This window comes from Schistosoma mansoni, chromosome W (genome assembly GCF_000237925.1).
Source record: "Schistosoma mansoni strain Puerto Rico chromosome W, complete genome".
Classification (NCBI taxonomy): Eukaryota; Metazoa; Platyhelminthes; class Trematoda; order Strigeidida; family Schistosomatidae; genus Schistosoma; species Schistosoma mansoni.
The window spans coordinates 49,504,626-49,522,644 of NC_031502.1; the positions used below are offsets into that span (position 1 = coordinate 49,504,626).

The following is an 18,019-nucleotide window of genomic DNA, read 5'->3' on the forward strand; positions in this document are numbered from 1 at the left end:
TAGTACTGGAAGCATTAATATCAGCAAAATTAATGAGTTTTGGAAAGGGAACAGGTGACTCTAGGGATAATTTTTTTGTTGCAGTCATTGGTGGACTTCGAGACAACATTTCAATAGGATGAGGTGAACTAGGTGGCTAAATTAAATGAGTCAATCAAGAAATAAATCATATGATTATTAGCATGGAATATTATCCAATCAGCTTGTTAAAGAATTAATAAAATATATAATCAATTGGAATTTTGCGATCAATCTAGAAGTGAGCTAGTAGAAAAGTAATTGATTTATAAAATGAAACTTCAATGAAGTTTGATTATTTGGAGAGAAAAAGTGTCTGAATACGAATAATGGATGTTATTCTATTCGTTCAGACAGCAGTTAAATAAGCTGAATTTACGAGTCGATCTAAGTTAGACCACCATTGGAAATCTGAAAGCACTGGGCAGTCGTTTCATTTTAGTATGGGACTCTTCGGCAGTGTGCATCCACGAGCCCGCAAGTAAGACTCCAACTCAAGACCTCCAGTCTCGCGCGCGTACGCTTAACATCTAGATCACTGATTAGTTTTACTCAAGGTTGGATCACCATTGAATGCTAATCAATTAAAACAGCTTTCTTTTCGGGTTTGTGAAGAAGAACGAACGAAATACAATGGATTCATCGTATGCTGCAAATACTTTCTTCTTAGTTTGTTTAAATTAATATGAATTAAACGGAATTGTAATTTAACGAAAAACAAAATAATATTCTATCATAAAAGTCAAGTGGATTAGTGACTAGTTGTTTATAAAAAAATTACTCACTAAATAATAACAGATTAATTGGTGGAAATCAGTAAAATTATCAAAATTCAATTCTGCGTACATTCATAAAAAAACTGACGGAATATGAAGAAAATATATGTGAATGTGCACTCCCACTGATATGCAAATCGAAACAAGGATAAAACATCTATTCGACAAAACAGGTTTTTCGATGATCCATTAGTTGATGTTAATATCCCTGATGGAATACTAACTTTAAATGAAAATGGAGTTAATCAATCTGAAATTTACTTAGAATTCAAGGTTTCGTAACAACTAACAGGGTACCAGAGTGAATTATTGATGCCATAAATGTTGTAGATGACATCAATGAACAGAGAATGTTGCAATAAAAAAAGATTGAAAGTCATAGGCAAATCCATTCATAATGAAATCTTATCTAACAAACGGACTAATGTTAAGCATAAAAAGTTTCTTTTTATATTTTCGTGAAGCTTTTATCAAATATGTTAGAATATTATAGATGGTATAACCAAATATCAATAAAAATGAACCTACACACATACATACATCCAAAACTTTATTATTAATCAACTTACAACAACCACACTAGATGACCGATTAAAGGGAGTTGTAAATGAAATCTTTCTTTGGTTACCTTCATTCACTTTAACAAAATACAAAAAAAAAGAAATGAAAGTAATAGCATGGAGTGTATAAAAGAAATAGAACAAACAAACAAATAGGATTTTCAACGAGAAAAACTTGTAAGTAAAACTCATGAAAACTGAAATGGAACCAAATTCATGATTATTTAGTGATACATAATATAGCAGTAATTCCTGGTACAATAAACTAGAATAAAGTATAACCGCATAACCTTATAACATAATCAAAATAGAGTATAAATGGAAAGAAATAAAGACTAAGAGTTTAGTAGAACGAGATATTTCTATCGATCAATCATCTTTGCTGAATTTCAGACTGATTAAAGTAGGATTTCCTATGAGAGATTTCTATCAACTCTCCTTTTCTCTACATAATATCACACTTTCCAGATAACAAATTTTAGTCAAGAAGAATATCGAAAAGTAAATTCCTTTGTTATAATTACACCTAAGATAACCAAATATGATCATTGAAGAAACACTTGAAAGATGGTATCATTCATCGAACATGTATTCTAAATAGAATGCCACTATTCAAACAAAAAGTATCTATGTCATCAATTGGGAAGTGATTTATTGACCGATCAAAATGTTTAAAATTACAGATGAGTGCTAGATTAAACTAGAAAAAAATAGTAAATTTTTGTCGGATAAACTTGAAATTTAGTTGTTTTTTTTTTACTCGAAAAAACTCTGTCTATGATCTATTGCTATTCTCAATGACCCTATAACGAATACAAATTACATACAGCAACTAACAAGAAGACAATGAATACAACACTAATTGTACTGGTAAAAAAAAATTTACTGTTAAACTATGAATTAATTAATTGGACTTAAGAACATGAAAGTAAATATGAATAAAATAGAGTTACACATTATCGCTTACTTGTTTCATCATTTATCTTATTTTTCTCGATAGACTCTAGATAATTAGTAAAATGACCAGAGTTATTATTTACAACCTCCTAACAGAAAAATGGTAAGAAGAACACAGAAAATGTTCTTAAAGTGATGTCCAGTAAAGCGATTATTGTTTCGGAGTTAATGGGATTAAAAAATATATGACCCAATAAAAAAATAATCGGTAGTTTAAATATCTGGACTACAAATAAAGATAATGTGAGTATTGAAAATAAGAAAAAAGGTAAATATTTAATCGTTGAAAGCGTGAGTCAATTGAAACTAGACCACCATGAAAAAACTGGAAGCACTGGACGGCCGTTTCGTCCTATTTTGGGACTCCTCAGCAGTGCGCATCCACGACCTCGCCTCGCGAGATTTGAACCCAGAACCGACCAGTTCGTGACAGAGCACTTAACTATGAAAATGCTAAATCTCCACAAAACCCTACTGAAAATATTTAATCAACTAAAGCATTCATTTACAGATAAATATATTAACATGGATGCAAAGAAGGCTTCATTTGAAATTTCTTGCCCTGTATCGATAACCGAAATCATTAAATAACATTATAGATTTTTTGATATTCCGATGAGCATAAATTAGAATTTCTGACTGAGACTAATTCTGACTCACATAGAATTACCGTGATCAAAATAACATGAAATCGACATAATCAGACCTAGTTCAATTTCGACTTTTATTGAACTAAATATTACGCCTTGTTCCTCTTTACTCTTTAAACTAATTTCAATTTTAATTAAGTTATCTACTTAGTCGATGAGACTATAATTTATGAACGAACCAATGAGGTTTAAGATAACAAGTCTTGGATTTTGGCGCGAAACTCATCCATTCATTTGGCATTATAGTGGATGTCAGTTTGTGATAAAGACCCTAAATCGAACTCCTAACCCTAACGTAACAGCTGAAAATCCTAAGAACTTGGGGTAAAACTATGAGATCCGACATCACATCACTCAGAAAGCCATTGAGAAAAGTAAGAACGATTCATCCAAAACTGATCCAGATAGAAAATTGATCACTAAGTAGTAAATAATGTTGCCTAATTAACGTTCTTGAAAGAATCGATTTTTTCAATGTGAACACCAAGATACATTATTCAATACCACATAACAAATATTACAACAAATTACATGAGAAAAACAATATTAATCAATCAATGACAATTTAAATTCATTCTTACATTATACGTTCCAGATTGAGTGATTTCACCATTAGTGTTAAGAACAATAATCCAATCAGCAAGAGATAGCCAATGAAATGAATTAGTTGTCATGATTCTAGTTTTATCTTTTAAAAGACCATTTGGACCTAAAACGTGATCGAATAAATATTTCCCAACATGTGTATCGACTGCTGATAATGGATCATCTAGCAGATATATATCTGAACGCTGTTATTGAAATAAGAGAAGTAAATAACCGAAATACATATGACCAAAAATATATCTCGACATCAATAGACATGAAAATATTAATCTATAAAAACGATTCAAATACTGAATGGAAAATTTTGAAGAACAATTCAACTCGTACATTGACCTAGCAATACTGTCTAAATGTAGATATGTTCAATAGGAGGCAGGCGATAATTACCATAGAGTAAGTTTATTTGAAATTACATCTAAGACAATAACTTTATTCACACGGTATGTTGTGCGAAAATCGTGAACAATCGGGCTCCAAAAGAGCAGGAAGAGTATAAGCATTGATTACGTCTTTACTCTTCACTAAATGTTTCAAAATGATTACGTTTATTGTAGGCTGAAAATCGTTGTCATTTGGCATTAATGTCAGACTTCGATACGTCGGGCAGAATGAATCTCTGGAATTTCATTTTAAAGAAAGGTATCTGAAGAAGTACAATGGGTCTCGAAAACATACAAAACTCAAGCCTTCTATAAAACAATCAACACTCTACGAAACGTTTTAGTTAAAATTAAAGATAAGATCCCGTTGACATTCACACAAAATTGTGCCTACAGACTAGATTGTGTCGATTGTAATACGTTCTACATAGGAGAAATCTGGTGCCAAGGAACACGTAAGTTACACAGAAAAAATTGAAAAGACTACAAATTAAGTCAGAAATACCAGTACATCTTATTTTCAGTCATCACAAAATTGATTACATAAAGAAGCTGCATGTTTTAGCACTACTCGACATTTACTCTAACGACTTGTAAATTCTTGCATATTATCTATTATTCTTTACTGTTCTCCATTATTCTTCTCCAGGCTTTTGAGAAAAAACTTTATTGTATTACGGAGAGTGCTAAAGGCAGTTAGCAGGGTGTGTGATGAGTCTTTTAAGGTCATTATTAATATGGTTGTAGACAGACATCTAAAATCCTGCAAACTCCTAGCAGGTGTTATCAGATACTAACCATCCACTTCATTCATATCTTTCTCCTAGTACATATCCTGGTAGAAAGAGACGTCAGTACATTAGAATCCATTCACGCAAGTAAAGGTAAAAAAGCACTATAATACCTTATCTAGCAAATACACTGTGTCACGAACAGTTTGTTAGAGCTAACCTAGTCAATAACCAGTATTCTTAAATATTTTTCTAATTATAAAGTTGTATAGATTCAAATTATCTTAAAAATAAACATTTCATTTGACATCATTTGACATCTGCTTATTTTATGTATAGATGCATGCAGTTATTGTAGTTTTTTGTATAAAAGAAATTGTTGAAATAAATCGTGCCGAGAATTCTAGAATGTACTAAGTACATAATATTGAATAAAGCTATTGATAATAATAACAATTCAGAAAGGTTAACTATAAAGAAAGGCGAGAAGCCGAAGGGTTTTATATCATGCCAAACTCCACTGACCTCTATTGGAAAGAAGGCCTGACTATTATTCAACCAACTTGGACTGTTTATTCAAACAACCACATTTGACTCTATTCATCTTCCACACAATCTACTCGCACATACTTAATTTTAACCTCACTACTTCATATTACAAATTATACATTTTTCATACCCACTTTCACACACAAATAAATACAGTGATATGTCATACATAATTATCTTGATCACAAATAACATGAGTTCGACACGTTCAGACCTATTAAGATTTTGATTGTATCAGTTTACCAGCTTTGAAAATTTATTTTTATTTTAATAGTTGAGATCATGAATCAATTGAAGCTAGACCACCAAGGGAAACCTGAAAGCACTGGACGGCCGTTTCGACCTATTGTGGGACTCCTTAGCAGTGCGCATCCACAATCCCGCCTCGCCAGATTCGAACCCAGGACCTATCAGTTTCGTGTGTGAGCGCTTAACCTCTAGACCATTGAACTGGCATCCAACGGTGTTAATGCCTAACTTCAACCGATTATTTGTGATATAATGATATGCTTTTTTATTCCAAAGTAATAAATGAAATATATATGAATTGACTATGAAATATGTATGTATGTATGTATAAGTTAATGATATTTTCTTTTCTCGATTTCTTATAACGAAATCTATTATGTAATAATAAGTGCATTATAAGAATTAACAAGAAATAGTAATAGTCAATGGAGAAAGTGCACAAAATATTTTCATAAAAGTCTTTAAATATGCTGTGATAATTTTGCAACATTAAAAATGTAAAGTAAATTTGTTAAATCGAAAATAAAACAACAACAATCTAAATCTGCATTATTCCTTAATGAAAGACTGTTGAAATCAATTGTGTGAATACTCCTAATTGTACTGTTGGCGTCGATAGTAACTTATTTCACTCTAGGTGGTTTTAGGTGCTATTTTGGGAAGTTTATTTCGAAAGTAGTACTTCTTCGAAAGATTAATTTGCTTTAGACTGATACTGAAGTCATCTCAGTAATTCATCGATTTAACAAACTTAATGAAAAAAACTTGACTTCCAATACCTGACTTATCACATCATATCACGACCACTTAAAACTTATCCAGAGAATTTAACTATCTATACGTAGATTTTTCCATAACTATTTCGAATGTTTTATCCAATAAACTGTAGAACGTAATGTAATTGAGAAGTGAATGTTCAAGTGAATTTGCTACAAACGTCACTTGAGCATTCAAGACGTAAACAGATACAAGCATGAGCTATTATGTGATAAAATGGTGTCGCAGTCCAAACTGTTACATGTCATAACACTGTATAAGGCGGAAATAAAACGTAAACACAGAGAGAATGGAAACAGTCTTGATAACAGTAAACAAATGGAGGCTAACAGAATCTAAAAAAGTAAATAATGTTAAGGTGTCTGAAAATTAGTGTTAAATTAAATAATACACATTTGCAACCATACTGTCTGACTTTTGGAAGCATTAAATTAAGCTGTATTGTAGCATGTCACCACACACATCTGAGATTAAAACTCATAAACATACCTACAAATTGATGAGTTATTTTGTTTGTGTATGCAGGATTATAAGCCTACTCAAACTGAGTAGAGACCTAACAGTATAAAACATCCAACTTTCACTTTTATTTTTTCAACCGCTGAGATTATTTCAAATATAGTTTTCACCTACAATGACTTCTCTATACTGGGCGCCCAATTTTGTCAAACTATTAGTTCTAATATTGACGAATATTCGTATAAGTCAATTAAAATGTTAGTTACAATCTGTTCAAATAAGGAAAGACTGAGAACAATCAAACATATTTAATATCCAAGTGTCCTTTTAAGGTGAAGAAACGAAGAACACAACATCTACAACGATATGAACAAGATTAAAAATCAAATGTACATTAAAAAGTGAGTAGAAAAACTATGGAAATTTTACAAACCTGATATACAGCTCTAGCTAAACTAACACGTTGTTTTTGACCCCCGGACAAATTGACACCTTTCTCACCAATTTCTGTCTTATCACCAGCGGGAAGATGAGCAATATCTGTTTCAAGAGCGCATGCAGATATAACATTTTTATACCATAATTCTTCAATTTGCTCTGCAACTGGATTCGACTGAGTAGGATCGCTGGATGTGATAAAACGAATATTTTCTCGTAGAGATTGTTGTTGTATCCAAGCTGTTTGTGAAACATAAGCAATGGAACCCTAGGAAAATATTTATTTTTTTGGAAAAAAAAGAAATATAATTTTCTAAACAATACGAAAAAATCTCACTTAAGAAAATAAAATGAGACTACCTGATATGTTGCGTGTGTGAAATAAAAGTTGCGATGGACAAACATACAATTGAAAATCATACTACTAAATTTATTGAGTGTTTGTCTGAATGACAAACAGCTGAAGGCTGAAAACCTCACCATCTAAACAACATTTCAGATAGTGACTTCATGGCCGACTAATACATACCCACCACCCAAAGAGCCTTGGTATCTGAACAACTACAGACGGGGTAATATGATTGGAGCTATGCTACAAGGTTAATTAGGATGGGCAAAACGAAGATTATTCCTTTGATTATAAGATATCTTAAAGCTCTGGGTTTTCTTCTATAACACATAGAAATGATGTAATTTACTAAAAGCAAAACAGGATCTTAACAAATTTCATTCGAATACTAATACACTGAACAAGTATAAATTCACTAACCTTAACAGAAACTTCCACTTTCGTTGAACATGTCAGACAGACACGCTGATAAGAAGGATGACTCCCCAGAACCTACGTTGCCAACAATGCGACAAGCCACCCACGAGAGATGCGTACATTCAAACTTAGAAAAAGAGGAACAAACAACAACCGACAAAGTTTATTTAAAAAAGAAACCTATCAGCAAACTCAAGTTTATTAGTTATATTACGAATTTGGATTTCAGAAAATTTAGAAATTAATACTAAGATATTTAAACAAAATTGGGTAGTGGCTAGTAGTGAAATCTACGATACACGTTTCATCCTATTTAGGACTCGTCAGCTAGATATAATCACACCCCAGTGTTGATGTTTGCACAGTGAGTTGAGCCCGGTACCTTTCACTTCAAATACACGACGCCTTATCCATTGAGCTACTGAATCCAGATAGTCATTGGCTTGTGTGGATTTTCAATTTCTGGTAATATTGAAGCAACTTGCTCAGAATTCACTTATGCCAATAATGCAACTGGTCAATTGCAGTCTTTAATATCAACAGGAAGATATAAAGACTTACAAACTCAACACCAAGTTTTCAATCAAGCCTTCCTAAATCACAGAAAACTATCAGTGCTAATGACTTATTAACATATTTTAGTTCACAAGCTCTCGTTGAGTCGATATAAAGTTATGGTGTGAAGATAAATTCAAACGTTTTTACTAACCAGTATAACTTTGCTTACTTTTGTAATGCCAATGGACCAGTTTTAGTCCATGAAAACGAAGCATTCTCAAATATAATGGCATCTGTTGACTCTAAATTAGAAGAAGAATAAAAACGATATTCAAAATTGCAGAATAGACAAACCAAAGCAGAAATATAACAATGTTAAATAAAGTTCTATCTTAAATATACAATAAGGTTAATTTATTCATTTCACACTTGGAATCAAATACAAGGAGTTTTTCTTAATATATGAGCATATTGACAAGGTTTGCATTAGTTCATGAGTTATACAATTCGCAAATGTTATGTGTAATCTATGGCGAAAAAAAATTTCAGTCCGCTTTCCTACAGAAAAAAGGGAGTAAGAAAACTTATTTCGATTGAACACTATATTGAACTAAGGAAATAAACATATTTTCGAGTGGATTTTCGAATTATTTTACGCAAGTCTGTGGTTTAAATATTCAAGATTGTCTTCAATAAACAAACATTTGATCTAGTTATTCTATATATAAGGGCTATTTAGAAAATAATCAGAATTTTCTCTTCCACTTTATTATACAGTTGAACGCCATGGTAAATAATTTGAAACAATAGTAAAACTCAGTCATGATGAGCTCAAGCAATACTGGAAATGTGAAGGTTGTTGAAATATCTCGGATGCTCTGAACTTTGAAGAATAATTCTTCATGATAGAACCGAAAGGATAGACAGCATTAGAATTGATCAGCAAGTGAACCTGATAATTTGACTGTAAAGCACTAGGGACAATATTTTGATAGCGGAAATACACGAACCAATCGTATGTAGTTTCGTTGTGTTGGCCATATATCTTTGAAACTTTATCAACCTTCCACCAATTGTAAGGGGTTGAGAACTATATATATATATGAATTATCCAGGAAAAACACCTTATTGCTGCCACACCTTTGTAGATAACCTCGACATGGTAAAGATCATCTGAGAAATATTAGAAAAACAGGATTGTGTAATTGTGTAATATTACAACACATTTCTCCTTCATACACATTCAGATCGTAATTATTCAAAACAAGTGTTAACAATGTTTTTCTTAACTAATATCTTCCACCTGTAGTTAATCATTAAAGTTTTCCACCAGTTCAATTGCTACAACGATTTTCCTCTTCGAATATAAGGTGCTTGAATTTTAATACATTTGCTTCTCGTTTTGTCCAAAAATAGATTTTTAAAAAAGGATGTTATATCAAGAACTGTAGTATTTTTGTTTGCATGTCCAGATGTTCAGTATCATAATATCTTATAACCCTTTAATAATAGAACGTGAGCACACATATACACAGTTAGTATTCATAATTACTCAGTTCAAACAAATCTAAAATAGTTCGTTTAGTTGAAAATTTGAGTAGACCCCCGTCAATCCATATTTCTTCAATATACGCTACCACACAAAGTGACAGTGTCCGAAGATAAAACTCTAACTGTGTACCTACTAATCGTCTATCGGATTCACATAAGCTTATTAGGTCCGATTAATTATTCATCTCTGAATAAAGATGTTACATTCTATAACCACTATACTCACATTAATAACTAACTCTGTACGACTAAAAAAGTATCGGTTTGTTTGCGGAAAATCAAACCTGAAAATTGATAGGTTCATAATAATGTGCAATTACCTGTACTTACTTTCATCAAGAGGATAGATTTTATCAGAGGAATAATGCTCTAACTCATCAGCTAAAAGAAATAATCCAAGGCGGCGAATCGAAACAAAGGCCTACAAAATGATGAACAAAGAAAAATAATAAAACACATATAAAGTTATTGAATTCATAAAAATCAAACTGTAAAGAAATTCACACAGTTAGTCAAAATAACTTAGAAATCTACACACAAATGTACATTTGCTTCTATTACTTGCTGGTTTTACCATACACGAGCAATAAATGGTTCGAATGTATGGTCGAATATGTTGCCAACTGTCAAAGGTTATATTTTACAGTTGAATGCTGTACTATACAGACCAAAACGCTAAAGAAGGACGCATACAATCAACATAGTTATATAAAATTCAAACGAGGAAACCGTAAAAAACCTTTCGTTAATAGTTATAAATTAAAATAACTTCATGGTTGAAAGCATGAGTCAATTGAAGCTAGACCACCAGGGAAAAACTGGAAGCACTGGACGGCCGTTTCACCCTATTGTGGGACTCCTCACCAGTGCGCATCCACGACCCCGCCTCGCGAGATTCGAACTCAGGACCTACCAGTCTCGCGCCAGAGCACTTAACCGATAGACCACTGAGCCAGCACCCGATGGTGTTTATGTCTAACTCACTTGGTGGTCTAGCTTCAATTGACTCATGCTTTCAACTATGAAAATACTAAATCTCCACAAAAAAAGCCCTTCTGAATAAAATAACTTCATTAATTTTATTTGATAAAATATTTCATCGAAACTACATCCAACTTGGACTAGATGAATTGAAGTTTTACTGATTAAACTAGAAGAGACAAATTAACCTACTTATTGTGCAGTTTAATAACCACTGAATAACTTACAGACAACAGTTTACGGAAAATCAGGTTAAACTGTTGGAAGAATAGTAATTAGATTAAAGTTTATCAAAAAGGACATAATGTCTGAGATTTTACAGCTTAAAAATACAGTGTTACATAACATTTTGTTATCATTATTCAATATTAAAAGTGATATTAGTCACAACAGATAATAAGACTAATTAATAATACATCGATTTTCACATAGATAACCACAAATGTAGATCAATCTAACGACTTGTACAAAAAACACTACAAATATACAAATACTGACTATCACTAACAACATATTAATATTAAAATACATAGTAGAGAGTATAAATGTATCATTATTAAATTTTAGATCAGAGGGGGTTTTGTGGAGAATTTAGTATTTTCACAGTTGAGATCATGAGTCAATTGAAGCTAGACCACCATCGAAAACCTGGAAGCACTGGACGGCCGTTTCGTCCTATTATGGGACTCCTCAGCAGTGCGCATCCACGATCCCGCTCTCGCGAGATTCGAACCCAGGACCTACCAATCTCGAGCCAGAGCCCTTAACCGATAGACCACTGGTCCGGCATCCAACGGTGTAAATGTCTAACTTCAATTATTATTTCACTTCAATTATTAAATTTGTTAAATTCTTTACTTTTCAAAGACAAATTCATTTAGATATAAAAGACATACATTTTACTTTGAATCACTTCATTATTGTATGGTAAACTATCCAATAAATGAAATTCCAACGTTGGTAACTAACAATAGAATTCAAAATGTGCGTTTCATCCTATTATTAATTTTTTGCTGCAATGTGTAGTTACTACTATTGAAAAGAATCCTTATTGTATACATCTGCATAATTACCTCTCGTCTCAAACGTATTAATAGCATTCATAACCAGTAAAATAATAACCTTACATGCTTTTTCATTATTAAATCACATAACCTATTACAAATAACGTAAATAAGCTAATAGAAACTGAATACTTTAACTCATTTACTAAAAAACAAGTTAGGTTTAATCCATCCCAAATTTATCTTAAAAAGATACTGATTGGCCACTGAAAGTTCATAATTAATTATAAAAAATAACATAAATCCTTTGTTGCATGTAAAAAAAAGTATCTGATCCTCAAGAAGTGGGCCATTAACAACAACGTACATTTGATTGTTTAGTTAATTACAACGATTAGATATATCGGGACAACATATGCACAATCGGTTATGTATTTTCCAATCAATATACTCTAATAAATTTAACTGATTGTTGTTTCTTTTAAGTGTGGTGACATTCCTAACTCTAGCCAGATGTTACGTGTGACTATTGAATTTAAATAATTTATGTAGCGAGCTGTTCTTGTGACTTGATTTATCTTCGATAGTTTTGATTTCGATTATTTCCCTGAAATTTAAACGACATTATCTGATGAAACGTTGGAAATCATACTGTCACAGATAAAATTTTATTTTTAACGAAGTGTTCCATTAGAATCAAAAGCCTCGATCTTCTGATGATAGTACATTAAATTCAGAAGGTCGACCTTCAAATGTATTTTGCAAAACTGGCTGAAGTTTATACATAAAATGTTTATCAGATAGATGATAAAAAAGCTATTCATATTTCAATAGACATTTAGAGCATACCATTATTGAAGATGAAAGACTCCATGGTAAAAGAAGTAGTGGACTACGTAATAAATTGAACAAGCTGACACTAACAAAAATCCGTTCAGGAGTTAACAATTGAGGTGTAGGGATATCAGTGGTATTTCCGACCCAATTATCTAACAATACATTGTGGTTGGCGAATAAGAACTCTCTTAAATAAGTAACAAACGTTATCAATAAAATAATATATGGCGCCAAATTCCAAACAACATGGCATAGACCCCAGCCTAAGGCGACACGTAATAGTTCAGTTAGTTCAGACTGACGAATTGACTTGACTTGAGATTGAAACGCCTTTTCCCATGCATACAGTTTAACCACCTAAAATGAAACAATTGTAGTTTAAAAAAAGTGTCATTCATCACAACTGACAGCTAGCATAGCAACTGATGTGGTGAAGGAAATGACAGTAACTGTCTCTATTTCAATGAACTCTACTACCATTTCAATCCATCAAGAAATAGCCATATAAACATTGATTCATGAAAACTTTTATAAAACTACAAGACAAAAAAAAAACAAATTTGTTACAGAGTTACATCTAGCCTGTTAATTACATAATATCTTGGTCAAATGAATGACAATTAAAAACTTGCGGTTAATTTGATGATGCAATCATTGAATATACACGTCCACCTCACCACTTAACCCAGGAGTTAAAAATGATGCATTTATTCGGAGTAGGTATTATAATACGAATTTGGTAAACAAACAATGACCTTCACAATACTGGGATGTGATATCTAGTGTCGAGATTACTTACATGGTATTTACAACTTACAATAGGAAACTTTGCCCATTCATAAATTAGGTACAAGAAGTGTAGAATAGTTATTACTCAAAAATGAGGACTACATACAAACGCTTCAAATCTGAAATTTTACAATAACATGAACGTGGCGATAACATTGAACGTCCAACCTACTAATAATCAACTAGATACCTAAATATTTAAGTTATTTTGTACGACTAACAAATAAAGGTGTATAAACAGACAGGCTTCTGTCAATCTCATAGGAATACTCAACAGTATATACATTTTCAACTGACTAAATGTTTCATGTATTATATATATATATATATATATATATATATCACCCGAAAATATCAAAACCAAACCACTGAGATTTGGGACCAAATGAGTTTATTATACGAAAAATAATTCAGACGTGATAGAAGTAAACTTTGTTATTTTACACTATAAGTTGACATTAACCAGACAACTATTGAAAAGCAAAAACCAAGAATGAATATAAACTTACACGTATAGCAGCAAGCACTTCGCCTAAGCATTTCATACGCTTGTCTTTATATTTCATTTCACGAATCTGAAAAGTAAAACGAACTAAATGTTTACTTTTCTAAATAAAATAACGGGTACATAACCCTAAACAATAAAACATACTTCCAGTCGCGACATATGACTCTATTTAATATGTTACCAGCCAAACGATCATAGATTCTTTTAAAGCATTACTCATGTATGTTGGAAACATTAAGTAATGCTGACATTGGGCATAGAGTATTTACCAAAATCGTTTGATATGACGGTAAGCCTTCATCTGTTAAGACAGTATGTGTATCTAGGGCATTTCCAACCTGAAGCCTTGTGTTGATTGATATAAGAATAGGTTAGTTACAGTACTAGAAGTTGAGAAACAAAGACATTGAACCAGACCATCAACTTGGTGACTAATGGACTCAGTCGTATCATGAAATTTAAACTTCCTGGTTTATATCTTTGGGATAATCGTGATCCCTAGTTGAAGACATTACGTAGCGTGGTTCGAAATCGTTTACAATGCCATAGATACATTTATTCTTTATCTTACTATTTTTATATAGCTTAATGTCGTTCCATATGTTTCACCCTTTGATTAAATTTGTGGCTTTCAAATCATATTCTCTATCTAGCTTCTCACTACAGTTAATATTATTATTTCCAGTCCTGTGGTGTATAAATGTATTCTCTTACTGAAATGATATATAAGATTTGGGAACCTGAGTAGATTTAAACTTTCGTGCAGGGTTCACTGTCTATAACTGGTTGATGAACAATTTTCAATAACCTAAATATGATCTACGACCATAGTTGTAATCCCAATGACCTATCCTTAACAGAAACAGAAAAACAAAATTAATCATCCATTCATTCGTAGAATAACCTAATTTAAGAACTATAACTAAAAAATAAAATTGCTTACCTCAAATTTTTGAGTAGCCCATATCAGTAAACAATTAAGTGGCAATACTAGTAACAAAAATCCAACACCAGCTATCGCAGCTGAACCAAGTTGACGCCATAACAAAATAAACGACAAACCAAATTCAATGAATGCATCCCAAACAAGGAACGAGAACACTAGACAAAAACATTTTTAGTATAGAGATTATTTGAGGACAAAATATAATTATCAAAGTTGTGTACATTCGTAGTCAGAAAACTGAGATTATGTTTACTAATTCAGTTAATATAATACGAAAATCAATTGTTTAATATAAACACTAGAAACGGACATTAGTAATATTACACGTAAAAACACAAACTATTTACTATCAGGTAATAAATATGCGATTGTTTATAACCACTTAAATAAGTTTCTACCGGCAGGAGTTAAATAACACGAATTGCATGAATGTGAATAACTTTACAGTTTGATAGCGTATTTATAACGCTATTTTACATACTTCTGATTTATTGTCATCAAGCTGCGATTTTAACAGGTCATCAGTGAAATACTATTGAACAATATCACGAAGTATAGTTCCTAAATCACTGATATTGTTAAGTAAAACAATGAAACAGGTTAGTAAATAATGTGGACAGTTGGATACCACCTATGTTAATCACATAACCTAGACTGTGAAAACAAAATCATTTAGAATTCAGACATCCCTGTCGAAAAACAAATCCAGTTCAGTTTGTTAGTAGATGGAAAAATTGTTGACATTACAAACCAGAACGAACAAATCATTATCATATGATCTTCATGTGTTTTACCAGTAGTGAACAACCACTAGTAAATTGATCTTCGTTGACTAAATTTTCCAGACGATGTTACATTGAGTCAAAATTAACTTATACAAATTTAAACATAAGAAAGTTTACAAATAAACTTGCACAATAAACTAATTACCACACTTACTAAAAAGTTCTTTTATACGATTCACATCAACACTGAGCAAATTTATCAATTCCCCCGTTGTATACTGGCTTCGAGCTTCAGAAGATAATCGAAGAGACTGAGAATAAATAATGAAAATATATTACCAGAAATTTTTTTAAATTACGAGAACTATGTTGAATGCTGATAAATTAATTAATTAAACTCACTTTACGATAAATTGCGGACGTAAGGGCTGATCGGACAGATATTCCCAAAGACAAACAAGAGTAGAAACCCTTTTGATCCACTAAAACAGATATTGACTGAAGAAATAACATTGAAAATGCAATGAAATATCCTTGCCATAATGGAGCTTCAGGTTTGGAAAGAAATCGAAGTAACATCCTAAAATTGATGGATATATATCACTAAATAAATATGAGTAAAAATTGGTTACAATGTAATATGACGTTAATATTGTTATTGTCTTGGTTCTATCTTAGTAAAATATTCATAACATGTGTAAGGATTAATAATTTATAGTTCTTATCTGAAGGTATGGAATCTAATCAACTGTTTTCAACTAACTAAATAGATACCTCTCCGAAAACAGCAAAATTGAAATCCCTGGAGCGTTCTAACCGTACAAAATATCATCCTCATTACAATTCAAAATCTCCAGACAATCCTAGTGACAAAAGCAAAACAATGAAAATAATATATACCTTACCAGACTACACTATGTCCATATATGCACTTACCCGAGTAACAGTGGTGAACTGTAGTTGAAGAATACAGCAGCCGATATAAAAATCCACCCGCAAAATAGACGCAAACCAAAAGATGAAATAAGAGCGTAGAATAGTCCCCATGTGGCACGTGCAGGACTGGCTTTTATTGTACTCTGCTTGCATACTTCCAGATTATATGAGTTTGAGTTGTTATTAGTAGTAGATGGCGACAAGATATCAACATCAGGTGTTGCATTCAACATATTTGCATCATTCGAGACATTTTCAGTATCTTCATTATTCTCCTTAAAATCCATCAACAACGGCACATCATCATCCATAACATTTGAAAATGGTGTTTCTGGTCTTAAAAAAATTGATAAAAAAAACAATAAGTCTAGAAAACAAAGCATCTAATTAAGTTGCAGAACCTAAGTTTTACGTTGTGCTATAGATAATGCTTGATAATTAGTAATTCAAACTTAAGAAAATGAAAGACACATTTTAGCGTAAGTGAGAATCAGTCAAAAAACTAGGACTCACTGTAGATAGATTAGTTTACAGAATTATACACCGGTAACATGCTAAGTTTCATATTCTCTGTCAAACGTTAGCGATCCTGTTCTTCTGTGTCAATAAAAATTATCAGAGTCAATCGAATGTATTCAAAACACTAAGAAAGGTTTATGCAAATCATTAATTCAACTAAGTAATATAGCACAGATTCACGTACTTGGCTATGAGATACAATTTTTCTTCTACAACCGTAGTATATAGACCAAGATTGAAACCTTTAAGTAAAGTGTTCTACCCACTAGGTCATCTGTATCAATATACCCAATCCAAGAATCCCTAATGATCAAACAATAAATTATTATATGTAGGTTATTTACTAGAAAATCAACTATAATCAAGCGCTAAATTAGATCACTTGTATGAACAGAATGTTGGGGAGATCCAGAAAACTCCTCAAAAAAGATTCTGAAAACGCTGAGAAGCAACTTATCCAATCAGCACTCAATAGAAGTTTTGCCAGAAACATCTGGTAAGTGGAAAGTCACATATCGAGTTTCTGATTAGATGATTACCTATACCGCTACTATGCTTAGTAGTGTCCCAGAATTTTCCGGAAACCCAAGGCCATCTAAAATATAAAAACCCTAGATTTTCTGTGCATAAACGAACCTTAGAGTAAAATGTTTCTTCCATATTTCGTGCCTTTTCTCTCGTGTTCAAGTCGCTGTGTAGATTTAACCCGAGGGGTTACTAGAATAGCTTAGGAACCGAATCTAGAGTTCAATTAGAAGACTTATCAGAGTTTAACCTACAAACCTAAATGACATATTTCATAAAAATCA

The 18,019-nt window shown here is 32.0% G+C and overlaps 2 protein-coding genes across 2 annotated transcripts in view; both read right to left on the minus strand.

Moving 5' to 3' along the window:
- Positions 1 to 18,019, minus strand: part of Smp_129820 (putative multidrug resistance protein 1 (ATP-binding cassette C1)) — a gene marked incomplete at its 5' end in the record, with an annotated part of 49,583 nt that overhangs the window by 17,564 nt on the left and 14,000 nt on the right. Inside the window, 12 exons of the mRNA XM_018790006.1 lie at positions 1,364 to 1,422; positions 2,322 to 2,400; positions 3,543 to 3,752; positions 4,111 to 4,183; positions 8,644 to 8,707; positions 10,296 to 10,386; positions 12,800 to 13,144; positions 14,086 to 14,151; positions 15,028 to 15,185; positions 15,970 to 16,066; positions 16,158 to 16,335; positions 16,692 to 17,027. Of these exons, the coding sequence (XP_018655393.1) occupies positions 1,364 to 1,422; positions 2,322 to 2,400; positions 3,543 to 3,752; positions 4,111 to 4,183; positions 8,644 to 8,707; positions 10,296 to 10,386; positions 12,800 to 13,144; positions 14,086 to 14,151; positions 15,028 to 15,185; positions 15,970 to 16,066; positions 16,158 to 16,335; positions 16,692 to 17,027 (1,756 nt within the window). The remainder of the gene's footprint in view (positions 1 to 1,363; positions 1,423 to 2,321; positions 2,401 to 3,542; positions 3,753 to 4,110; positions 4,184 to 8,643; positions 8,708 to 10,295; positions 10,387 to 12,799; positions 13,145 to 14,085; positions 14,152 to 15,027; positions 15,186 to 15,969; positions 16,067 to 16,157; positions 16,336 to 16,691; positions 17,028 to 18,019) is intronic.
- Smp_189630 (putative multidrug resistance protein 1 (ATP-binding cassette C1)) lies at positions 7,163 to 7,405 on the minus strand (the record flags this gene model as incomplete). Its single annotated transcript, XM_018790007.1, has 1 exon — positions 7,163 to 7,405. The coding sequence occupies one exon, from the start codon at positions 7,403 to 7,405 to the stop codon at positions 7,163 to 7,165; it is 243 nt and encodes an 80-aa protein (XP_018655394.1).